The following is a 26,994-nucleotide window of genomic DNA, read 5'->3' on the forward strand; positions in this document are numbered from 1 at the left end:
TAAAGTCGGCCGGCGCTTTAAATCATTTTAAAGTTTAACTATTACTTTTTTCCAGAAGAAATCCGAGTTTTATTAAAAATGTAGTTAGAATTAATGTAAATTAATAAATGAAATACAATATTTAAGTGTTAAAAGCGCCGGCCGACTTTACCCGCAAACGCCGACTTTACCCCATTTTACGGTAATTATAAAAAAAATAAAATAAACTTTTTATACAATTTTTAAACAGTATTTAAATTATTTGAATTAATTATTTAATTTAATTATTTTAAATCATTATTATTATTTCAATTGGTAAGTTCAGAATTACGGTAACTCTGTTTTTTCCAAAATAATTCATTTTTTATTAACATTAATTATACCTAATTAATTAATTTAATTAATATCTCGAAAACAAAAAACGACATTTTTTTTAATTTGTTTATTAAAAGCACACATTTTAAGCTTCATTTTAAGGGGTAAAAAAAAGAAATAACAACAATATATGTACAGGGACAGCCCTGGAAAAGTAATCGGGAGGTATGACGTAGGCACCCGTCAAAGTAAAGGATGAGAGAAGGGGAAATTTTAGGCAGATCCGTCATTGTGGAAGATTAACTGTAGGTTAAAATTTTTTTTCACCCTGTTACACAATAGTTATGATTTTTAAAAAAAGTCACTGTTCATATTTCACTAAAATTTTAAACCTCTCCCCCCTCTACAATTTTTGATAAAAATTAATAATAATTTATGGGTGAAGTACTTACTCATAGTACTAAATATTATGCAAATTGCAGCCCGATGTTAGAAATTTTTTTTTGAATTATTGAATCACTTTAGAAATTTTGCCTCATATATTAAACTGAATTTAAATTTTTTACAGGAAAATCTCACGTGGAATCACCCATATACATGGAGAGAAAAATCTAGCTTTTATAGCATGATAAGGCATACGTTTAACGCATGAATCTTTTCCATGTTATTATAGTAGAGAAATTCTAGTAATATTAGTCAGAATTCATACGTTATTAGAGATCCATCAAACCAGCACCTCCACAATTAAAATTTAGAATTCGGAATACACTATATTTTTGGACTTTTTTAGGGCTATTTTTGGGCCCTATTAAGAAATTTTGGGCTCTTTATTAGTATGATTGGTGTTCATGCTTAAAAGGTTTGAGAAACATGCTTTCGTAGTATGTATTTAATACTTTAAATGCATAAGCGCCACGCGCAAATCGTATGAAACTGAAACCTAGCTACTACTATTGCAGGAGTCTCATGCTTTTTCGGTATTAGAGCCCTGCAACTGGCGATTAAGCCCGCCTACTTTAACTTGACTCAAACTTGGTAATCGCCAGTTGCAGAACTCTAATACTGAAAAAGCATGAGACTCTTGCAATAGTAGTAGGTTTTGGTTTCATACAATTTACGCGTGGCGCTTAAGCATTTAAAGTATTAAATGCATACTACGAAGACGTGTTTCTCAAACATACTAAGAACGTATGAATTCTTGCTTTGAATTTAGCGAAGTTTATTAAAAATTGTAATTTAATCAGCACAAAAATAATATAATAAAAATATGAAACACCATCAGAATAGAAATAGAAATCCAATTTACAAAAAAAAGTTAAAGAACTATTGTAAAAAAAATTTGGTAAAAAAATTCAATACCTATAGAATTTAATTGAAGGCTAGATATATAAAACCGTTTTGAATGTAAAAATAATTTTCATTTTAAAAACTCTCGAAACTCTGACGAAAATAAATGATTATTTTCATTCATTGATGTATATAAACTTTTCTGTTATAAAAATACAATATACAAATGAAAAATTGATTTTTATTGTCTGAAAGTCATTGATTTTTCTTTCTTATCACTATGATGGTTGCGACAAAAATAATTAGAAGTATAGGTAAATCCGACGCAGGAATAATAACTTTGAAGCACGCATACTTCCAAAACGATATAAAATTTATATGATGTCATTCAAGCAATGTTTGACGCACACGAGTATATGATAGTAAAGTCATTTTCGTATTTTAAATCGACAAAAATCTCCCTCCATACACAATGTATAGTAGTTTTAGAAAAAATAGTGCATTCATTGCATTCACACACGGCTATTATGGTTCAGTGAATTTACGAATTTTCTGATGCAAAAAATTTGCTCAGTTACAAACAAACTTTTTGATAAAATGAAAACAAAAATAGAAAAAATACCCAAATATTGCTCACAAAATATTTATTTTTACAAAATAAAAACCGCTGCCCGAGGGGGAATTTACTAGTTAAAAACGTGTACACTTGACTACCGGTATTACACCTCATATTACCCTTATTACTAAGTTATTACATGTTATTACAGAGTATTACACATTATTACAGAGATATTACAGATTTTTTGCGTTATTACAGCACCGTAATAACGCATTATTACACGGTATTACACGTTATTACACAATTATTACAGGAATAGTGTACACTTGACTACCTAAGCAAATTCCCCCTCGCCGCTGCCAAATTAAAGTATGAACTTTTTGTGTTTATGAAATGAACACTTTGCTTCCTCATGGATATTTTTTGTGATCAGTTTATGGTAAACTTATTTAGTATTATAATAATTTTAAAGGTGTTAAGTTGTATTTTTTGGGCGTTTGCAGAGATAGATTTTTAACATCAATAATTTCGTAATATTTTACAATAGAAAGTTCAATAATAGATCAATTGATTCGTTTTTAAATATTTTCCAAGTTGTTCATAATAAAGATTTTTTAATAAATGAAAAAATGATGTGCAGGTTTTTTAAAATTTTTCAATTTTAAAATGTTAATAACTTTGAATAAAATAACAGTAAGATATTCGGTAATAGGTCAAAAGATGTGTCTTGAAAAACTTTACAAAACTGGAGTTAAATATCTATTGGTGTCAAATAATTTTTTGTTATGAGCAATAAACGTTTTTTTTATAATTTTTAAAAATTCAATAACTTTGGATAGAATAACAATAGAAGGTTTGCTAATAGCTCAAAAGATGTGTCTTAAAAAAACTCTACAAAATTAACGAATAATATTCATAGGTGTCCTAACATTTTTTTAAAGTTATGGGCAAAAAACGATTTTTCAAAAATTTTTAAATTCAAAAAAATAATAGTTAGGGGAGAGTGGGGAGTTGTGCCTCGTTGGGAGTCGTGCTCTACCTTAATTTTTTTATTATGGCAATTAATATGACAAATTTCAACTATTGGCATATTCTTTTCTCGTTAAGAATTAACTTTTTAAGTGGTACCCGTCATTTTTGGAAGCATTTTTCGTGTCTTTACAGATAGTGAGTTAAAATTTTGTTTCAAAAGTTTTTTTGTCTCTTTATGTTTAGATCATTTCCACTAATATTTTCAAAGTGATTACAATGTTTAATGCATAAAAATTAACTGTCATTAATAACTTTCGACGTACAAAAAAAAATTCGCATAAACATTCGACGTATTAATTATTCAATGACTATTTTGTAAATGTAGAAAATGAGGAGTTGTGCTCCAGCTTTAGTGGGGAGTTCTGCCTCACATCATATTTAACAGTTTTTAATTCTAATACGCACTCTCTATTTTTATTTCGAATTATTTATGAATAATTAGAATGTTTTATGCTATTTAAAATTGTTCTTCAGTGAAATGAGACTTTTTACATATGTATTCACTGTAAATGAAATTAATTACCTAGTTTCATTCAATTATTTTTAAAATAATATAATTTTATCTAAATTATCTAAAATTAATTTTTTATTATCTTATCTATTACTTTATTTTATGTAAGTTATTTTACTTTTTCACATTTCATAATTTAAATAAAGAATATTCTAAACAATATGTCTTTTTCTTCAATTTTCAACAGAGGAGCACAACTACCCACTGTTTTTGAAAAGTCATAAAACCAGTATTTTCGAAAAACAAGCAAAGTTTCTATTTCCGTTTTGAATTTTAATTAATCAATTATGCCAAAAGTTGTGTTTGTACGTATACTAAAAGTTCTATATATAATAGAATAGTCAAAAAAAAATATTTATGTAATAGTTTTGATCAAAAAACAAAACCTGGAGCACAACTCCCCACTCTCCCCTAATCTTTATTAATACAGTTCAAAATACTCTCATTATTTGTCCGCCAGTGAGACTTAAAATTAAAAAAAATTTATCCCTTTAGCTCTTATAGTATGTATTAGAGATATTTATGAAAATGTAGTGTATATATATACACACACACGGAACGACATTTTTTGAAAATGTGATTTTTGGATTCCTAAGGTCGTAAAACATAAAGATACATCAAAAAATCGAGTTCGAAAAATTTCGGTATTACAATGCTTCCTCCTTGAGGAAGCAATAATAATAAAATAACTAATAATATTAATAAAAAAAACTATAACAATACTTTTCAATAAGGAAAATTAAAAGTTACATCAGATTTTTCTATGAAAGGTAAAAGTAAACGTAAAAATTACATGTTTATTAGAAAGTATTAGAATTGAAAAACGAAAGTGAAATAATTTCATGAGAAAAATAATTATTTTGAAGTAGGAAGTTAAAGTATTTTTAGTACAATAAAGAGGATATTTTCAATTTTTTTCTTTTTTTTTTGGTTAGAAAAATAAATGTTTTTTGTATAATAAAAATTGTATGTATGTGAATTATTCACAAAATTTTGTTATTTATATTCAACGAAATTTTGTTCAATTGAAAAAAAATTTGTTTTTATTTAATTTAGTACATCATTAAATGTTATATTCTCTTATAAAGAAATGATTATTTTGTTTAAATAAATATGAATATTTTTTTGATTTTATCAGTTTCTTTCAATTGTAAAAAAAAATTTATATAGATTCTTATGGATTTTAATGGCTGAAGTTTAGCAAAAAAAAAAAAGAATTTTCATGATATCTATTTTTCCCATTGAAGAGATATATATCGTTCTTATTGATTATTGTATAGAAAACAAAAGAATTTCTCTATTTTTCGCTGACTCGGGGTTCGAATGTACTTGAGTCGGCTTTACTTCCGGTTACCCTTCCCTCCCACCCTTTAAAGTACTTTAAAGCGAGAGTGTATATAGTCTAGGATGCTGTCAGGGACGACTTCAAGATATTTACGCCACGGAAATGTAGAAAGAGAATATCATTTTTTTTTACCGTAAGTGCATTAATCAAAACTTCGTGAAGAGAAAAAAAATCACTTCTCTCGTAAAAATCTTTAGTGTGAACAAATAATTTTCTTCTATGTCATATATTCAAAAGAAAAAAAAATTTTTTTTCCCAAAAAGAAAAAGTACAAAAATTATATAAAATTATTATATGGAGAGAATTTATTTTTTATTTATTTATTATTATAAGAAAATAACATCAACGATTATAAATAGAATATTTTTTCCTCTTAATATAAGATTACCGTTTTTCACAATTGTTTGCAAAAATTTTTGCAAAATTTTTAAATTTTCACTAATTCGAATTAATGACGTGACTTTTTTCTATATATAAATTAAGTAAAGTTTACTAATAAATGAGTAAACAATTTTTTTTCACTTATTCATAATTAAAATTTAAATAATTCATATAGCAAAAATTCATGAAAAAAATTGTTTATTTAAATTAGTTAAAATTTTTAATAATTCAAATTTAAAATATATAATAGGAAAAATTTTTATTATATTATTGTTTTAATTTTTTCACTTTTTTTTAAAAGACAATTTTTATTTTTCTCCAAAAATTTAACAATTTTAATTTTATTTAAATTTTGTTTCAAATTAATAATAAATGGAATTAAAAAGTAAATTCTTTAAAAAAAAATAATAAACCTAATTAACAAATGAAATATACAAAAAAATAAATTAATCTAAAAAAAAACGTAGTAATGAAAATTAAGAAAAGTTATGAACTAATGAACTCAATTTCTTAATAAAATAATAATAAAAAAAAAAATAGTTTATTTGGAAAAATGTTTATCTGCTTACAGATAAATATGCATAAAATATTAAATTTGTAAATAAAAATAGCATAGCAAAAAAAGAAGATAATCGAATAATGAACTAAACAAAAAGGAAATAACAATAATAAAATAAATCAAAAATATGACATGTTCAATATAAAAAGATAACGATCTATAAAAAACAATAAAATTTTATATATATTAAAAAAAGTCTTTAATACGTTTATGCAATAGTTTTAATTAAAAATTAATAAACTGCAAAAAAAAGAATTGGAATTCATCAATTTCATTGGAATCGTTGGCCTAATTAATAATAAAAATAAAGTATTTTTTATGAAAAGTGCAGACGCGACCGGATGACATCGATTAGTATAGTTATAATATTTTCACGGTCTATCAAAGCCCCATACAAAAAGAATATACACTTTGAAATACTTTAAAAATATTTCTATGCCCCTAACAACAAGTGAATATAAATATGAAAAATTAAATCATTCACAAATGGTAAAGCCGACAAAAATGTTGTGATGGAAAAAAGTTTATGGTGATTGTATATATAGACGTATGTTTTTATCAATTTTAAATTTAATTCAAATGATGTAAAATGTGGGTAAAAAATGTTCTCTGATTCTTTAATAATTATTGAAAAATAAGGTAATAATAGTTTTATTTTTAAAATAAAAAAACAATGGAAAATTAATAATTATTGCTTACTTGTTCTTGTTCGACAGTTAACGCGGCCGCCATTTTGGCTCGACGACGAACTAGACAAAAATTACGCTCCCTGCAGTCGAGACATACAAACTAACGTTATCCATTGTATTTTTTATTGTGATATAGCAACAATAATATTTTTTTATAATACACACAAAAGAAGATTGCAATAAAGTAATTTTCGTCAAAATTAGTCAATATTTTCAATTAATGTATTATTTTTTATTCATAGAGTTAAATAATGTTTATTATACTGATTAAGATATAATATAAGAGAAATATTTTGAGTATAAATTATTTAATTAATAAAAAATTAATGTAATAATGCAATTAAAAATCGATGCAGTAATTTAAAAAATATTAAAATTACATATTTTTACGGTTCTAAATTGAAAATAAATTATTTAAATATTTCTTATATTCTTCAAATTTTAACAGTATTATATTTTATATATTTTGTAATTAATTTTTTTTTTTTTTTTCATTGAAATTTCAGATTTTTGAAAACAAAATATATCGATTTCTGTTATTTTCTTTCGAATTAATTTTTATAAATCATATTTTTTCGATTACATGTATTCAAATTGTTGTATTTTATTTTTCTACTGAAATTTTAGAAGATTTCTATACGCGATGGTAAAAGAAGATTCGGAGAAGTGAATAAAGGACAGAGTGATGCCATCTTTTAAAATTGAGCCAAACTCCTTGAAAGTTTGAGGAAAAATTCTAACCTTAAATATTATTCCTAATTGTACCACACAATTTCGGTGACATGTCACAACAACCTGTTAAAAAAATTGAGTTAAATATAATCTCGAAAAAATGTCTACAAACAAATTTTTGGAAATGGACATTCAAAAATTGTTCGAAGCTCATACTATAAAGGAAATAGAACAAATTCAAAAACAAATTCAACAGGAAAATGAAAGGAAGAAAATTGAATTGCGGACATTGGTTGGGTAAAGTTTAAAAAAAAATTCCTTAAATTTATGATTTTGTTTCAATGGGAGTGATTATGCTTATCAACAATGTAGTTTTAAGAATTTTTTAATGTAACTGATAAATTATTAGTTGAAATTTGTATATATATAGTTTAGAAATAAATATAATTTGAGAAATATATATTTTATTTGTGTGGTAATCTTTTGCATCTTACCTGCTAATGTTTTTTAAGATCTTATTAAAATAATTAAAATTTATGTAAAGGCCTCCCGTTGATATAATTGTAATTCAATTGTCAAATATAATCTCGTAATTCAGAACTCAGTTTAATATGAATGTAGCTCATTTTCCGAATAATAAAATCGTATCTCAATTTCCATTTAATATAATCGTATCTCAAAATTTAATACATAATAATGTTTTAAAATCTAAATTAAATTAATCATCTTAACAGATAAGAAACATTATCAGTTAATTGCAATTCTTGTTATTTTTTTATTGAAATACAGTAAAAACCCGTTTATCCGGACTAATAGATGCAGGCAGTTGTCCGTATATGCGAAAATCCGGATAATCGAAATTATAAAACACACAAATTTTCTTTATATAATCTTTGGTATGTATTTATTTACAAACATGAAAAAAAGAAATTCTTAGATACTATATAAATAAATACATAAATATTTAGTAAAAATTATTTTAGAAAAGTTTGCATAGATATTTTTTTTTCATTTTAAATAAAATTTACATTCAGAAATTAGAACAATTATAGGCATACATTAAAATGCCTATAATCATTGAGAAAAAAAAAAGAAATGAAAATTTGTCCGGATAATCGAAAATTCGGTTGATTGAGGTCCAGATAAACGAGTTTTTACTGTACTGAAAAATTATTTGAAAAATATTTAATAAAATAAATAAAAATTTTTATTGATTTTTTCATCTATTATTAATGTTTAAATATTCATTATATTATTATTATAACTTATTTATTTAATTTAATTATTTAATACCTATTATTTCACATTGAAAAATTTAAAAACCAAATTTTCTTTATAATTAAAATAAAATGTATGTATGAATAAATTTATTATTGTTTTAGAAAACTTATTAATTTAATTTATATTTTTCAACTTATTATTCCTAAAAATTTTAAATTTACTTGCACGTTAGTAAACAATTTTTATTTTACAAAAACTTAAATGAGAATTATAATTTATTATGTTAAAATTTGAGATACGATATTATTATAGGAAAATAAGCTACGTTCATTTTAAATTGATTATTATGTTTTGTAATGAATAAAAATTGTCCCTTTATGAAAAATTTGTTAGATATTGTTTAAAAATTATTTACTTCCAAAAATTACAACTAAATTGAAAAAGATACATTGGAAAAAGTATTTTGTTATTTATTGAAAACAAAATATTTATGATATTTTTGCAAAAGTACGTTCTTGTACATCTTAAGGCACAATGTTGGTGACAAAATTGTGTTTTTCGATATTAAGAATCTGATTATAAATTATTATAATTTGTAAAAAATCTTTTGCAATAAAATAAGTTTAAATATAAAATATATAAATATAAATAAATATAAAATATGTAAAATATTTTTTCTACTCTCTAAATCGGAATTAGTGAAGAATTGACTGAATTGAATTTAAATCAGTTCATTAATATATTTAATTTAATTAATTTTTCTCTGAAATAGATGAAAATGCACTGTTAAATCAGTGAAATTTTAATGATTTAGCAATTAAAATAAATGAAAATCAGTGAAATTCCATTAATTAAAATTAAGAAACTGTAAATTGTAAATTATGTAACATAGTTATTATGTAATAATGTAAAATTAAGTTAGTACTAAAATTAATTGTTAAAATGGATGATAATCAGAGAATTTATCAATAATTTATAATACTGACCTCATAAATTGCAATAAACTGTTATAAATTATGTTTACGTATTTATTTATTATACACATTCTTGAATAATAATAATTATTATTAATAAAAATGATTTATAAATGTTAAAAAGGTCTTTAAATGGACAATTAATTGATAAAATTAAATAATAAGTAAATAAATAATATATATTAACAAAACATCTTTTCTTTTTTCTTGTTATAATATTAGATAAAAATTTTTTGTTAAAAAAACAATTTATGCTTTTAGCGAAAGATATCGAGATTTAATTCAAGCAGCAGACACTATTGCTGAAATGAAAGAAACATCAGAATGTGTTGTTTCAAGAATTGGTGCCATACAAGAAACCTTTCAATTTTTACAACAAAAATATTTAATTGGATTCAAGATGGAACCTGATAAACAAATTTTAACCAGGTATTTTTTTAAATTTATTTAATCAATTATATGGGCAAAACTCATTCGTAGAGAGTACTAAGTAGATATATATACAAAAATTGAATGGCTGCATTATTATTAATTATTATTGCATATTTAAATTATTTAGTAATGAGATTTTACCTTGCAGAGAATCGCAACATATTTCTGATTCTGTAGTGATGCAGATAAAAATTTTAATGGATATTCCAGAACACATTTGGTCAGCAGTTGATAGCAAAGACTTTTTATTGGCCACAAAAGTATTTAAAATAGCGCAACATATTCATTTTAGTTTAAAATTTGAAGTAGGCAATGCAGAATTGACAAATAAATATCCAATCGTTGGTAAACAATGGGGCATTATTAGTCAATTTAAAACAATTATTTTAAATGGTTGCCATAATTTGCTTCAATCTTTGGATCTTTCTAAAGAGGTAAATTAAATATGTTTGACTGTATTTGAAAAATGGGTGTTATATAAATGCAAAAATTGATTTTCACTTTTTTGGCAATGTATTGGTCGAATGTCAATTCTGTTATCTTAGTGTTCGGGGAATTAAAAGTTTTGACAAATGCAAATTTGGGAATTTCAATATTCGTATAACTAGAGATTCAGTAAGTTTATTATTTGGACAAATGGATATTCGGGAAGTAAAATATACTGACAAATACAAGTTTGGGAAGATAAATATTATGACAACCGAAATTGTGGGAAGTTAGATATTATGACAAATGGAAATTCGGAATGTTAAGTATTTTGACAAATTGCGATTCGGGAAGTTAAATATTCTGACAACTGCAAATTTGGAAAGTTAAATATTTTGAGAACTATAGAATTTCAGAAAGTTCAATATTCTAACAATTGGAATTTGGGAAGTTAAATATTATGAAAAATGAAAATTCGAGAAATTAGATATTTTGATAACTGGAGATTCGGGAAGTTAAATATTTGGACAAATGCAAATTTGGTAATTTCAATATTCTGCCAACCAGAATTTCGGTATGTTAAATATTATGACAAATGGAAATTCGGAAAGTTATAAATTATGTAAAGTGGAAATCTGTAATGTTAAATATTCTGACAAATAGAGTGTTTGAAAGTTAAATATTGTAGCAAATGGAAATTCGGAAACTTAAACATTCTGACTAGTGGAGTTTTTGTGAATTAAGTATTCTGATCAGTGGATTTTCGGTTACATAAGTATTTGGAGAAATAAGTTTTTGACTTTTAGATATTTTGTCAATTGGGTTTTGGAGAAAATGATGGCGACCCATTTTGTGCGGGGTTCTTTTTTTGCTCCATCAATGAATAATGTCACTGTTTTAAAATAATGTTTTAAGTATTATGCCTTATGCCTAAGTCTTATATTAAATGAATTTTAATTTTTTTCTTTTCAGTCAGCTGCCAATTGTCTCGCATCTTTAATGTTACTCGCCGATATATCTTCAACAGATCTTTTAAATAAATTCATCACATTTAGAAATCAAGCAATACAATTTATAATCTCCAATGAAAATCATCACAGTGTTAGAAATCGTATAAAATTGAGTTTAAAAATGTTTATGGAAACAGTTTCTTTAATTTACAATTGTTTTGTCAGTAAGTATTTGTTTAAAAAAATTATTTTTGTACTTTAAACAATTTAATTTCTTTATTAAATTATAATTAATATATTATATTTTTCTTTATCCTTATTTTTAATTCTCTACAGAATCGAATCAAAATCAAGGACTGATTTCGCAGCATATTAATGATCTTAATCAAGTAGAAGCAACACAGATGTTATCACAGTTGGATTTAGATCAAGATCTTTTAGAGAAATATCTTCCGTCCATGACAAAAATGCATAAACCATTTGCAAAAGTAGAATTTTCCATTGTTGCTTTAGATGATCTTCAGCGAAATATGAAATCTTGGCTGAAATGGACAAGAAATTTTATTTCTTCTGAAGTTTCTCAGTTACTTGATCTTGTAACATCAGTCAAGGGTGTTTATGTGATTCGCGAAGAGGCTCTGGCTCTGCAAGTTCCCGAAAATTGGAATTCCATTTGGAATGATCTTTCCTTGCCTGGCGTCAATTTTTGGACAGAATTTTTTCAACCACTTCTTACGAAACGAGTAAAAGGTATTGAAAACAATTTTTTTCCCCTTTTTTTTGTATATAATATAAAATTATGTACATTTTTAAAATTAAATTTAAAATTAAAATCAAAACAGATATTGTCGTCGACAAGTGGAAAGAAAATTTAACGAACCTACGAGCAAATGTTTCGGAATTATTGATTAAAGTTTCTAACGAAAAGTTCGAATATCCTGAACACGATTTGCGATGGTTTGTGTGGAAAGATTCTCCAACTGATATTCCTCAAAATCTCTCCAAGAATATAGGTCTCGATCACAAGAGATCATTGCTAATGAAGGCTAAAGGATTTTCGCCGAATATTGTTAAACTTTGTGAAGATTTTGATCAGAGTCTTTACGTTCTTTTAACAGATCTCGAGCAATATTTGTATGAAACAGAACGTACGAGTGTAGTGAAAAATAATTTACTTGACATTAATATTTCCCTAGTTTCCAATAAATTCATTGATCGCGAAGAAATTCAAGACAATTTACAAAGAATAAGCGCCGAAATGATTAAGAATTTCATAAAATTTATAAAGGAAGATTGCATTGTTTTGCAAGCTAAATTTGGAAAACAGAATATTAATGCTATTTTTTCAGCAAGATTCTTACAAGCTTTGACACTATTGTGTCCGAATTTAAATAAATGCTTTACACTTTCTAAAACATCGGGACTAATCACAACGAATGTTAAGTGGCAAGAAATGTGTGAATTATTGAAAGAAGAAAGTATTTTTGTTTGGTCAACTTGGGCTGAAACTTTTAAAATGAGAATAATTAAACATCAGGATTGGTATTTAATGAAAGAAATTGTTAGTGGATTGAAAGTACATTCGATGATATCGGAATGGGAGAGAGTTACAATTGAGGAGGAGGCTGAAGAGGGAAAGAGAATTAAGTCTGAAATTCTTGTTCCTTATCAACCATCTGTCCATTTGCAACAGTATCTTTCAGCGATCTGCAAAGATTTGAATAAGATTGTGCCGCACAGCATTCCAAAGTGAGTCATTTTTCTTACTATGTCACTTGGAATTTTTTTTTGTTAATTTTCGATTCATGTTTTATTTTTTTTCCTCCTTCATCAATCTTATTTCCCCTCATTTCTCGACAGTTTCTTGCAAGCTGACAATTATAGTTTTCTTAATTATTTTTAATAAAAAAAAACTTCAAATCTAAACGAATTCTAGGATTGTCCTGAATCAAATAATAGTTGAAGTGGTACTGGCGGCTTTCGAGTATTATGAGAAAATATCTGCAAATCAAGATTTAAGGCAGAAATTAGCTATTCAAATTCTCTTTGATGTTAAATACGTGACCTTATTGATGATCCCAAGGGAAAATAAAATTCTGGGTGAAAAATCGACAGCTGTCTGCGATAATATAGTCTCTAAAATTGATCCCTTTGACTTAGATGTCTTCTATCCATTTATACACACAAATGTGAAGAAAGCAGTTCAAAGAACATTGGTGAGTTATTCAAAATATGTTAAGGAAAAAAAATATTTGAATTTGTTTAGAAAAGACAGCGATTTTTTATAAAAAAATTAAATTTTTTTAAATAAATAATTGAATTTATCACTCGGTCGCCTTAATTAAGATAAGAAGGTGAATAGAACGATCACTCCGAGTCAGGTTTAAAATAAAACAATTTCTTGACGTTTCAACAGCTCAGCTGCCCTCTTCAGAAACTATAAATTTATTAAATAATTATTGTTAAAAACGCGTTACATATATATTAATCGTGAAAATTATATAAACATGATTACCGGAGAAAATTGAAACAGAACGTCTATGTCATAGTAGTTTTGATTTTACACTGGTAAAACAAAAATAAAATTTTTCGAAGTACATGGTATCGGCTGTGATGAGGTGAATGACCACATCAGTAAATAGAAAATAAAGTAAGAGAAATGTCAAGGTATATCAAAATAGATAAGCGAGTTATGAATATTTCTTTTCATTTAAAAATTGAATGTAATAATTTTGTATATCCTCCTTTTTGTTAACCGGTTTTTTTTTGTAAATTAATATGTATAATCTCTGATATTAAACGTTTTTTGTATGTCTAGTATTTTAAAATTGTCCCAATCGAAATTGTGTTTGTAAGAATTTGGGCGCGATTTTTTTTTATTTTTTTTATTTTTACACACATGAAAATAATATAAAAATTTTTGAGCGAGCCTGATAATTCTTTTGTATTATATAATTTGTTTAAACAAATTTTTTACTTTTTATTCGTTTTTTTATATTTTTTGGGTGATACTTTTAGAGTTGGATGTCATTGAAATTATGTGTATTTAAAAAAAAAACTCGAAAACAGATTTTTAAAAATCCATAACTCGAAAATTTGAGCACTTACTTATAAAAAAATACGTTAACCTTTTTTTTCTATAAAGATCGAAAAAAATATATTTACCGAATTTAAAATGTCATAGGTAAATCTCACGTGGAATCACCCATATATAATTAAATATTGCTGTGAGCAATTCAAAAGTGATCTAATCAATTAAAAGTTTTGTCATATAATGAAAAGATTTCCACTCTTGGGCTTTTTCTGAACCCCCAAAAATTGTCGTTACAATTTGTATTTTCCGAGCTATACCGAATTAGTCATTTTCAACTCACTACAATGAAATTCCAAACTTTTTGAAAATAATTTTTTCAATTTTGAAGCTTTTCATTTGTTATCAAAAAAACTTTTTTTTATAAACAAGTTAAAAATAAACGTGTTCTGGATGAGTATATTGAATTTTATAAACATAGATTAATAGACATGAAGAGAATTTATTGAGGGTTGAAATAAAAAAAATTGTAACTCTGGAATAGTTTAATAACTATGAATTTTTTTTTGAAAGCGCGCTCGCAACCCATGCAACGCGTCTGAATACGTTGCTTTGTTACGCCTTTGCTGTGAGAACACTGTTTTAAAAAATTCCATGCTTCAGAATAAGAGTTACAAATTCAATTTTTATATATTCGTTATTTTATGGTATTGTTTATTATCACTAACAATAATAAATTCATTTACTTTTTATTTATAAGGTATTAAATGTACTATACTATATTTTTCTTAATTTAATAATTTTATTAAATACAATAAATACATCTTCAAGTCTATGTTTATAAAATTGAATATAAACATCCAAAACATATTTATTTTTTAATTTGTTTATAAAAAAAGTTTTTTTTATAACAAATGAAAGGTTAAAAATTGTAAAAATTATTTTCAAAAAGTTTGGAATTTCATGAGTAATTTACAAAAAAAATTTCGTCAATTTTTGTCAAAGCTATGCAAAAATGTTATGCATAAAACTTTAATTGTTTATAAAACATAACCAAATGGATATTTTTCAATAAAATTCAGGGGATGTTTTCAAATATATCGGAACTATACCTATTTTTGTGAAGTTTCGATAAAAAATTCCGACCCTTGACAAATCGGGGGCCATTGCAGGAATTCTCACCCTTATGTTATCAGAAAAACCAGTTTTTTAAAAATCCATCGCTAAAAACACAAAAATTGAAATTAAAAAAAGCGCCCGACAGATTTTGATTTTTCTTTTTGGAAAATGTCCAGTAAACATTTTCCTCTAACAAGTTGCAACAATAGTCGGCGAAAGGAAGCAACTTGAAGGTTGAAATTGTTTACAGGGTACCGTGATACTTTTACTATACGACAATCAAAACTAATTTCATTGAAATATTCTTTAAAAAATATTCAGTTTGGATTTTCAATTTCATAATATTTTTTTATGGTAATGCATATAATGATTATTATTATTATTTTATATTTCAGCTAATGTTCGGAAATCTAGTTCCACATTTAGAACAACTACTATCCGTATTAGGAGCGAGAATTGACAATTCTAGTGACAAAATAAAATCTATGAAAGATCCTCCGGGTGTTCTTGCTTTATGCACTGGAGCTCCTTGGTTTCCTCCATTGGCTGTCACAGCTCCTTCGAGAAATTTGCCACTCATCTCAGTTTCAATGCCAGGAAAATCACAGGTAATTTGGGTTGGGGAGAAATTCAAACTGTAATGTATAATTGATCATTTATTATTTTTTTCTATACATCTCTCCTATTGGTTGAAAATTAGATTTTTTTAAATTAAAAATACGTATAAAGTTTGATGTGCCCGTAGATTGACCTTTTCTTCACGTAAAAATCAAAATGGTAAAACGTAGTGGAAACGTGGCGTATACGTTTGGTAAGAAATAAATAGTTGCATGTGTTTCGCATGGTTTTTTATACTCTATTCAAAAACTAATGTTTAATTGTTACGAACCGCAGAAATGATTTGTTTTGAAATAATTATTATTAAAAATAATTAGAACATTACATCTGGCTTTTGAGATGGCCCAAATTTCAGTGGTTCTCGGAGGTCCAAACTGCCAAGGCTTGACGGGTCTTGTTTTAATTTATGGGTTCGTTTCGTCCTAATTGCTGATATTTTCCAAGATAAGATAGAAAATATACCACGACTTCCTTTTTGTAAATTGTTATTATTAGAATGGAGGGAAAAGAAAATGAAAAGAAGAAAGAATTAAAAGAATTATTAATTTTATTTTATCATTTAAAAAAATACTGCTGACAAATGTATTCCACTCTCTCTTACAAAGAAGGATTAGTATTCCAGGGTACAGACAAATCCACTCTCTCTTACTCTAATTCGTTAAGCCGTCAATTGCAAGGGCAGACGCGGGCTCTCCGCACCCGGCTGGTCTTTCGACAAAAATTTAGAAAACGACAATTAATTATATTTAAAACTCTTCACTTGAATTGATTCTTAACCGGCCTCCGTGGACTTCGAAGTAAGTTAGCGTTTTACTTTACGTCCGACCGAAATTATTCGTGTAAGCACACAAATTATTTCGGGTCCTTGGTACCGGACGGGAGCGCATAGGCTTTTTAATCCGGGCGGTTCCAAACAGAGTTGGAACTTCGATGCTCGCGGAAACCGTACTGAACGAAAATTTAGGGGCTGGAGATGCCTCTACATGTCGGCTTAGGGCACCTGGTGGGAAATTCTGCTGATTTTGAATTTTGAAATTGTAGGTGGAAAGGGAAGGTGGGGCCTGTTGCCATGCCAGTTTTGCTGAATTTGCAAATTAATAAAATCGGTTTAGTGCAATAGTGTTGAAATAATAAAGTCATTTCGAAATAAAATTATTTCCAATTATTCTTTTGAATAATTTTGTATTTTATATAATCTTTAAGATTTTTTTTAGAATTAACCCTCTCATATAAAAGGTTAATATAATTTAGGATAATGGACATTTCCAAGCAGAAAGAAATTACATTTTTTTTTAGTATTTTGAATGTTGTTCCAATTCCAGTTTTAAGATCAATTGTCTCAATATTGATCTGGAATTGATCAGTTGCATATAGATCTAAAAAAAGCACATTATAGTAAAGCAATGGCAGGCATGGCTTGTAGGCTTGAGAGATACAGAAGGGTAAGGTAGGATAGGCTGAGATTAAGGAAGCATAGGTGTATTGGTGATATAGCGTACAGCATAGACGTCTCCAGCCATACTAATGTGTATTATGGTCGTAATACCTATCGAGTGCATCCACTATGCATTCGACAGCGTAAGATCAAGAGAGACGCGTACTGGTCGTTGGAGCGAGAGAGAAAGTCATGCGACGGAGAGAGAACGCAGTACTCCGCGAGAACAGTGTGTCTGAGAGAGAACGCTTTGCCGTTACATACAATCTTCTTTCTCACTCGCGCAATGTCGAGGGCGTGCGAAGAGCCTTCACCAAGAAGACTAGAACCAGGAGGGGAAACTCCGTTGTAAAGATGCGGCGTGAAAAACAAGCCACTAGAAGGCGTGGCTTATCGTTCGTGCTTTGCTATTCAGACTAATTTGAGTGTTCTGCGCATACTTTCTTGACACTGATATTTGAAATGTAGCAGACGCTGTTTTTAAGTTTCTGTTTATGCGGTTATGGCAAATGGTTTACCCATAAATTTTTTGATGCGATTATATTTAATTAATTATATTTAACTAGCAAAATTAAACGCGCGCAAGCGCGCCAAATTGAGTGTTTAATTGTTTGTTATAAAGAAATTAAAGATTAATATTATCAATAATAATTTAATTTATTAGAATATTATTACATATTAAATGATAATAATGAAAATTATATGTTTACAAGCCTCGGATTATACGACTTTTTCTGACTTTTTTCAAAAATAAGACTTTTATCGACTTCTTTTAATAAAATGCGACATTTTTTTTAACATTTGAAAAAAATGTAAATAAAATACATTTTTCTAGTATAAAATGTAGATCTTCATCATATCTTCTTCAATTAAATTATTTAACAAATTTTAAACTAAAATGATTCTTCACTACATTAATTATTTTTAATAATTTTAATGAAATACATCACAAATTCAATTATATCAAAATTATTTTTCAATTAAAATTTTTATGAAATTTAACAATTGTTTATAATTTTTTAAAAAAAATATCACAATAAAATTTAATTATTTTTTAAAAATTTCAATTCAAAATAAACTAAAATTCAATTATTACCCAAAATTTTAATTCAAAATCAATTAAAAATCCAATAATTATCCAAAATTTTCAATTTAAAATTTAATTATTTACCAAGTTTTCAATTTAAAATGAAATAAAATTCAATTATTTTCTAAAATTTCTATTCAAAATTAATTAACCAAATTTTCAATCAAAAATGAACTTAAATTAAATTATTATCCAAAATTTCAATTAAAATTTAATTATTTACCAAGTTTTCAATTTAAAATGAAATAAAGTTCAATTATTTTCTAAAATTTCTATTCAAAATTAATTATCCAAATTTTCAATCAAAAATGAACTTCAATTAAATTATTATCCAAAATTTCAATTAAAATTCAATTATTTCCCAAAAATTTTCAATTTAAAATCAAATATAATTTCATTATTCTCAAAAATTGGAATTCAAAATTAATTGAATTTTCAATAATTTGAATTTAAAAGCATCTAAAATTTAATTATTTCTAAAATTTTCCATCGAAATTTTTTTTTTTTTGAAATTTAATAATTTCAATTATAACTCTAAGGAAATTCAATTATTTTTAACTATTTTAATAATATTCTTTGAAAATTCAACTATCTGAAACCATTTTTCAAATTATTGTATTTTGTCCGCATTTTCTAATAAATTTTTAGTGAAATCATCTAAAATTTTAATTACAAAACACTTAAAGTTTCAATTAATTTCAAAAATCTCAATTTTAAATCTTTGAAAATTCAATTAAATTTAAAAAATGTTTTCCAAAAATTGTTTGATAAATTATTTTCAGTTCTGGAAAATTTAATAATTGTTTGAAAATTAACAATATCTTTGAAATTTAATTATTTCTAAAAATTTCAATTTTAACCCTTCGAAAAGGATTATTATTAAAAAAAAAAAAAAAAAAATTTTATTTAAAAATCTGTAAAATATTTTTGTTAAAATAAAAAACAAATCCACTTTTTTTTGGAATATAAATCGACTAAAACGACTTTTTTGTGTCTTTAAGTTGATTCGAGGCCTGTGTTTTTATAATTAATATTTAATAGGTATTCGTTGGCCCCTGGTACCTTAAAAATTAATTTTTAAAAATAAATGTTTTTCAAATTACTATCTTATACGAAATTTCCTGGCGCATCTTTTTTCTCATCATACATTTTTTGTACAATTTTTGAATCAATATACAACTTTAAAAAGAATTTCGTTGGTAAACGTTGTGTACTTCAGCTTCGTGAATTGAATTTTCGAATTTGGAATTTTAAAGAAACTTATTCCGAAATTTGGAAACACAATTATACAACTTTGGCAAAAATAAGAAAAAGAATTGTCAAAATTTGACACGTCATAAGATTACTATTCAAAAAAACACGTGAAATCAGAAAAGGCCAACTTCAAGTTAGGACAGAAGGACAGACCAAGCATTTTATTATTATATAATTTACCTAACCAAGCAGACGCAAACATTTGCAGCTGCTTGCTACGAAATTTCCCCTTCAAAACCTACAAGGTTAGTATGCGCAGAATTCGTAAATTCGTTCTATTAGCAGTACACGAACTTAAACGACACGCCCACCCCCTGTTGAAAATTCCGACCTCGTTTACGACGTCGTATTCTAAGTAGTTTGTGACGTAGTAAACGACGTAGTAAACGACGTAGTAAACGACGTAGAAAACGACATAGTAAACGACGTCGTAAATGAAAGCGGAATTTGGGATAGTAAATGACGTCGTTTACTACGTCGTTTACGATGTCGTTTACTACGTCGTTTACGGTGTCGTTTACTACGTCGTTTACGATGTCGTTTACGATGTTGCAAAAATTATTTTAATATTATTTATTTAGTAATTTAGTAAGTCCAATATCCAATATTAAAAATTTGAATAATAATTTAAAAAATCAATAATTTAAAAAAAAATTTATTTTTATTATTTTTTAATAGTTATTACTATTATTATTTTATTTTTAATATTTAAATTAAAATAAAAAAATGGTCATCAAAATATTAGTGAAACCATTTCTTCCAAAAAAGAATTTGTCTCAAATCCAATAAATAGGTAGGAGAGACATCGGGCAGAAAAAAATTTCGACAAGAAAACCCGCAATGAGCGAAATAACCCTGTTTTACGGTACGTTATTTAGTTAATTAATTTATTTACAGAGAAAATTTGACAAAAAATTATTTTCTCACCGTGATATTTTTTTTGAGCTACCAATAAATTTTTTACAAATAAAATTTTAAAAAAATTATTTTCTCATGGTGAAATTTTTTCTGTGCTACGAGTAATTTTTTTTGTTAATTATATTCTCATCGTGATATTTTTTTAGGTCACAAATAATTGTCTTGAAAAAATTTTTTTTACTACAAAAATTTAACAAAAAAATTATTTTTTAATGGTAATATTTTTTTTGGCCAACAATTTTTTTTTTTGTCAAATTTTCGTTAAAAATAATTAATTAACGAATTATTAAGTATGACATTATGTTATTAATAATTATTCATGACATTAGTTATTTATTAAGTTAATTATTTGTCATATTTAAAATAAAATAAAATATCTAATAAAATCAAATTTTTCAAATGTTTCCGCGCTGCGCTGATGGCTCAGCTCTGGACTTAAGTTCGCTCAACGCCACAGGGAGGGCGAACATCATAACTGTTTCTCGCAGTTGAGGTGCCATTAGATTGGTATATAAGCAGTGATCGTAAATTTTTTTTCTTGTCGAAATTTTTTTCTGCCCGATGTCTCTCCTACCTATTTATTGGATTTGAGACAAATTCTTTTTTGGAAGAAATGGTTTCACTAATATTTTGATGACCATTTTTTTATTTTAATTTAAATATTAAAAATAAAATAATAATAGTAATAACTATTAAAAAATAATAAAAATAAATTTTTTTTTAAATTATTGATTTTTTAAATTATTATTCAAATTTTTAATATTGGATATTGGACTTACTAAATTACTAAATAAATAATATTAAAATAATTTTTGCAACATCGTAAACGACATCGTAAACGACGTAGTAAACGACACCGTAAACGACGTAGTAAACGACATCGTAAACGACGTAGTAAACGACGTCATTTACTATCCCAAATTCCGCTTTCATTTACGACGTCGTTTACTATGTCGTTTTCTACGTCGTTTACTACGTCGTTTACTACGTCGTTTACTACGTCACAAACTACTTAGAATACGACGTCGTAAACGAGGTCGGAATTTTCAACAGGGCCGTGTGCACGTTTACCATGCCACTACTCACTGCGGTAAAGCGTGGAAGTTTCACCTCCTGGTTCTAGTCTTCTTGGCCTTCACTCAACGCGTTCAGTGAGGACTCCCACCCATGGCTGCAGAAATATTATTTTAATTTCGAATCTTATTATTTTAATTTATATTTTAAATTTAGTTTTTAATAATTTAAATTTTAACAATTCTTTTGTAACAATAATATAAATACTTTGCGATATATTTAGGATAATATAATAATACATTTTCATGAATAATTCATTAATGATTTTGAAATGAAATTCGCGCTTATTGCGTAACACCTGATTATTAAATATATGTATCCATTCAATAGCTACTCGCAATGTTGCTGGAAGGTTTCCGGACGATATCACGGCTGTTTACGGATATACTTCCGAAGTAGGGGTACCTCCGATTTTAATAAAACTTGGTATACTAACGTATTTTGGTGCGCTGATTACGAAAATGATAGTGAAAATTGGCGCAAATTTGATTATCATGGTAAAAACCATAAAAAACACCATAAAATAATGGTTTTTTACGATTATCTCGTAAAAAACGCAAAATTTCGAAAAAAGTTTTAGACAAAAGTTGTAGATCTCAAAAAAACACACATTTCATGTTTTATGCATTTTTTACCAAAAGTCATTACTTTTGGTGAAAAATGGTCCGAAAGTAATTTGCGGAAATTATGGGGTGGAGTCTACAGCAGCGGTAAATGCAAAATATTAAACACGGCCTTCGGCCGCGTAAGGTACTGCTCGCTTCTCTTTTTAAGAAATCTTGGCGAGAGGGGGTGGATGTGTCCGAAAGTAATTTGCGGAAATTGTGAGGTGGAGTCCACAGCAACGGTAAACGCAAAATAGTAAACACGGCCTTCGGCCGCGTAAGGTACTGCTCGCTTTTCTTTTTAAAAAAAACCTTGGCGAGAGGGGGTGGATATGGCCAAAAGTATTTTGCGGAATTCGTTAGATCCTGACTAATGGTGAATATGATACTATATACGAGTCAAATAATATGTCTAACTATGACGGCTGTATATGTTTTCATTATCATGGTGTTTTTCGTTTTTTGGATTTTTCTCGAAAAATAATGACTTTTGGTAAAAAATGCATAAAACATAAAATGTGTGTTTTTTTGAGATCTACAACTTTTGTCTAAAACTTTTTTCGAAATTTTGCGTTTTTTACGAGATAATCGTAAAAAACCATTATTTTATGGTGTTTTTTATGGTTTTTACCATGATAATCAAATTTGCGCCAATTTTCACTATCATTTTTGTAATCAGCGCACCAAAATACGTTAGTATACCAAGTTTCATTAAGATCGGAGGTACCCCTACTTCGGAAGTACACCCCTGTTTACCATTCAATAAGATTTTAGCATGATTTATTAGCTTCAGGAGGTTGTGGCAATGTTGGTTATCGAAGCCGCAACATTCGCAAAATTGCGGTTCGCTAACTACGTAAGTTACAAGTCTGTAACATTGCGACAAGGTCCATTCACTTCTCAACGATTTCAGAGTCATAAATTTTTAATCCGCAACCTTCGCAAAATTGCGATTCACTAATTATTTACGAATTTCGTCTGCAACGTCGCTACAATGTTACTAGTGTACTACAATAGTTGCGGGCCTTCCGACGACGTTATAGACGAAGTTACAAGCTATTTTTGTTTAAAATAAAAGAACAATCAATCGATGAAGATTATGAATTATTACTCTTCATTGTTTGATATATTCTTACAATTCGTGTTGGTTCTAAGAGCTTGCTTTTTATATAAATTAAATTTTTAAAAAGGAGTAAAATTATTATTTTTCCAAGATGCGAGTTGCCTAATAAAGTCGTATTATTTCTTTATATTGTTTCGCTGACTTCCCGAAATTCCTGACGATAATATTATATTAGAGTTGCTACAATCTAACTTGAAGCAAGTTTAAGAATAAAGAAAAATAATTTTAGAGTAAAATAATTTCGATTTGTTTAATTAATAATTTAATGTTTTAATTTTATTTACGTTGCCAAATAAATATTGGCGTAATATTAATGTTGACAAAAAAATGTTTAAAGCATAAGAAGAACATTAGAAAAATAAATTAATGTTTTAAATATTAATCATATTAAATTCAATCAGATACCATATATCATATACCACATAATTTAAATTATGTTTTGTTTCACGGAAGCACTCCCTTTTTGGGAAAATCATATTTCTGATAAATTTTTTTATTTATTTATTTAAAATTATTAAATGAGAGTGGAAATCCATATTGGTGAGTTTGAGGTTAAGTTTGTCAATCTACTTAAATTTTATTTTTATAACAAACTCAAAAAATATAAATTTAATTTCAGTGTTTAAATCTGATGAGGCCCGCTGTTAACGGGCGAAAGCTCATTTAATAAAGAAATTTAAAAATAAAATGTGGATTTTTACCAAAAAACAATTAACATCTTGATTAAATTAGAAAAGTTATTTAATTAAAATATTGAAAATTTAAATATCTATTTAGTTTTAAAAAAAATTTTTGTTACAAATTATTGTTAGTTACTAACGAAAGTTTGATATTTTCGTATTTTGTAATATAATAAAGTTGCAAAGAAAACATGTGATAAAAGTTAAATATTAATATATGTTGATTAATATTGTTTGTTTGAATTATAGAAAAAGAAGACAAAGGAACATATTAGAAATGATTCTACAGGAGCTGCAATAAAATCAGGAGCAGCTGCATTTTTTGGAGCTATGGGATCTGACTGGTTCAGTGCAAGTTGATTTATTAATACTTTTATTTATTATGTTGTAAAAAATCATGTTTTATGTATAATAAAATAGATTTTTCATAAATTTCAACCATAATTGCTATTAGTTTATTTACATAACTATAAAAAATTGATAGAAAATTTTTAATGGAGAAATTTAAAAAAATTTTAATTTTCAATTTTACAAATAGTAATTCATTTTATTTAATAAACAAACAGGACATTTTTCATTATATTTATAGAAATTTTTTTATAAATTCAGATTCTTTTATTTTATTTAGCAATTTTTCATCACGTGAACTGGAAGGCCTGGAAGAATTATTTCATACTTATTATATAATAAAAGAAGGCTGAAAAATAATTGTGAATAAAATAAAAATAAATGAAAATAATATTTTAGTAATTAATACGTGAAAATTGATTTTGATGATAATTATTATTTTCCAAAAAGTTTTTGGGAGAGCTGACGTACTAGTATAATACATTAATTTATCATGGTAATATTACCATGAGGCGGACATTTTAATATATTACGTGCTAAATGGGTTATAATAATTATATTATATCTAAAAAGTCAACATTCCAAATGATCTAACTTTATTAAACAAATGCAAAATTTTTTTTAACATATGGGGCTAGTTGCATTGTATTTTTAGGAACTCATGTATGATATAACAAAAAAATGTTCATGTTGTCCAAAGGCAACACTGGTCCTCAAAGGGTTAAAAAAATGTATACACAAAACTCTTCACTCACGTAAAAAGGATGTGTAAAAATCTCCAATTAATCCAATTTCATTTATTGGCTTTTCCGCAACTTCACAAATTATACGTAATAGACGTCCTTCACCAGGAAATTCTACACTAAATGGAAAATAAATGTACTTTTTAAAAAATAATTATAAAAAGTCCATTAAAAACTAATGTGACGTTTCACGATGAGGGGAACCTAACGCGACAAAACAGTAAAAGTAAAGCTTGTTTTACAGAGAAATGAGCTTAAAATATTTGTTGCATCAGGTCCCTTTCACCTCTTCTTTCACCGTGAGGTTACGGTCACACCAGATCCGTTCCACTGGAACCTCCATAATTGAATTTTTATAATTCAAGTATACCAAAATTTTTGGGCGCAAAGTCCGATTATTTGGCTCCTTTATATTTTTTAAAAAATCAAATTTTGGGTCGAGGTGCCAGGGAAATTTTCCGCTAGCATCTCCATTGAAGAAAAATTAAAAATTTTTAAAAATAAAGTAGGTGGGATTTTTGGGCTAATTTAGGGTTTTCAAAAAAATATTATAAAAATTTTCAAAAATCATCTCTTATAATAAAACGGTCACCCCCGAAAAATCATTCACTCCAAAAAAATTACAATTTACTCTATTTAAATGTGCCTTTTTTGGCACCAACCCTTAACTTAAAACTAGTGCCAAAGTGAATGAATGAAACCGAAAAGCAAAAACGTTAAAAACTCTTTATCAGTTTTAATATCAACAATATTTTTTATGTTTCTAAAAAATATCCTCTTCGATTTGAGGAAAACATCCGTTAACTCAGGATCACTCCAAACTGTTAGAGGTGTTGATAAAATGTTACTTTTCATCTGCTAATATTGATACAATATTTTTGGGTTCTCTAAAATTATCTTTCTTGATTTTTGGCCTTCAACCGCCTTACTTTAAAACTACATTAAAAAAAATTATTTGATTCAAGTAATTCAAATTATTTGAAAAATACTTACTTGTTTCAAATACTTTTTATTTGGATCCAAAATATATATTTGATTCACATAACTTGATTTATTTGAATCACACTTGTGCGCTCCTCCTGGAACATCGTTATTTCCACAAGCAGGGCACTTTAATATTTGCGCTGGTTTTACGTATAGTTATTTATTTCAGCTTCTACCACATGTGGATTGTCGGCTTCTTCTACGTCATTTAATTTATCTTTATTTTTTTATTTTCTGTTTCCTCTCTATTGGAACTGTTTAATTTTTTTTAATTCATTTTTTTAATCATTAAATTCTGATTCCGATGCGGCGCTAGTTGCTGGTACCTTACCATAGCCGAAGTCATCCCTATATTATATGCACGACCACAATGGGATCCAATGAACGTGAGAAAGTATTTTTATTACTTACTCTGGATAATACTTTTTATTTTATAAAATGATAAAAATCATAACTAATGATTATTAAATATTTTTATACTATTAAATAAGGATCACAGATTTTTGTTTGAACCCTGGTATTTATTAATTTGGTGATTTTATCGATATTTTGCTTTAATAAAGCTTACATTACCATGCTTTAGCACGTGTAACTTTCGATGTTTTTTAAGTATTTTAATTTTTTTAATTTTGTTTCTTTAAAA

General features: G+C 26.5%; 2 protein-coding genes across 2 annotated transcripts in view; one reads left to right on the top strand and one right to left on the bottom strand.

The window, feature by feature from the left end:
• Window positions 1–6,754, bottom strand: part of LOC127278673 (tyrosine-protein phosphatase non-receptor type 9) — a 41,996-nt gene extending 35,242 nt beyond the window's left edge. The window contains exon 1 of the mRNA XM_051300489.1: window positions 6,668–6,754. Within this exon, the coding sequence (XP_051156446.1) occupies window positions 6,668–6,700 (33 nt within the window). The 5' untranslated portion in view covers window positions 6,701–6,754. The remainder of the gene's footprint in view (window positions 1–6,667) is intronic.
• Window positions 6,755–7,280: 526 nt separating this feature from the next.
• On the top strand, window positions 7,281–24,714 carry LOC127278672 (conserved oligomeric Golgi complex subunit 1). Its single transcript, XM_051300488.1, has 9 exons — window positions 7,281–7,626; window positions 9,786–9,953; window positions 10,105–10,390; window positions 11,355–11,556; window positions 11,669–12,082; window positions 12,175–13,081; window positions 13,269–13,548; window positions 15,878–16,090; window positions 24,526–24,714. Exons 1-9 carry the CDS (start codon window positions 7,490–7,492, stop codon window positions 24,634–24,636), a joined length of 2,718 nt encoding a protein of 905 aa, XP_051156445.1. The 5' UTR covers window positions 7,281–7,489; the 3' UTR covers window positions 24,637–24,714.
• Window positions 24,715–26,994: the final 2,280 nt, after the last annotated feature.

Source organism: Leptopilina boulardi, unplaced genomic scaffold, assembly GCF_019393585.1.
Source record: "Leptopilina boulardi isolate dan_hultmark-lab unplaced genomic scaffold, ZJU_Lbou_2.1 LbouV2_210, whole genome shotgun sequence".
Taxonomy (NCBI): Eukaryota; Metazoa; Arthropoda; class Insecta; order Hymenoptera; family Figitidae; genus Leptopilina; species Leptopilina boulardi.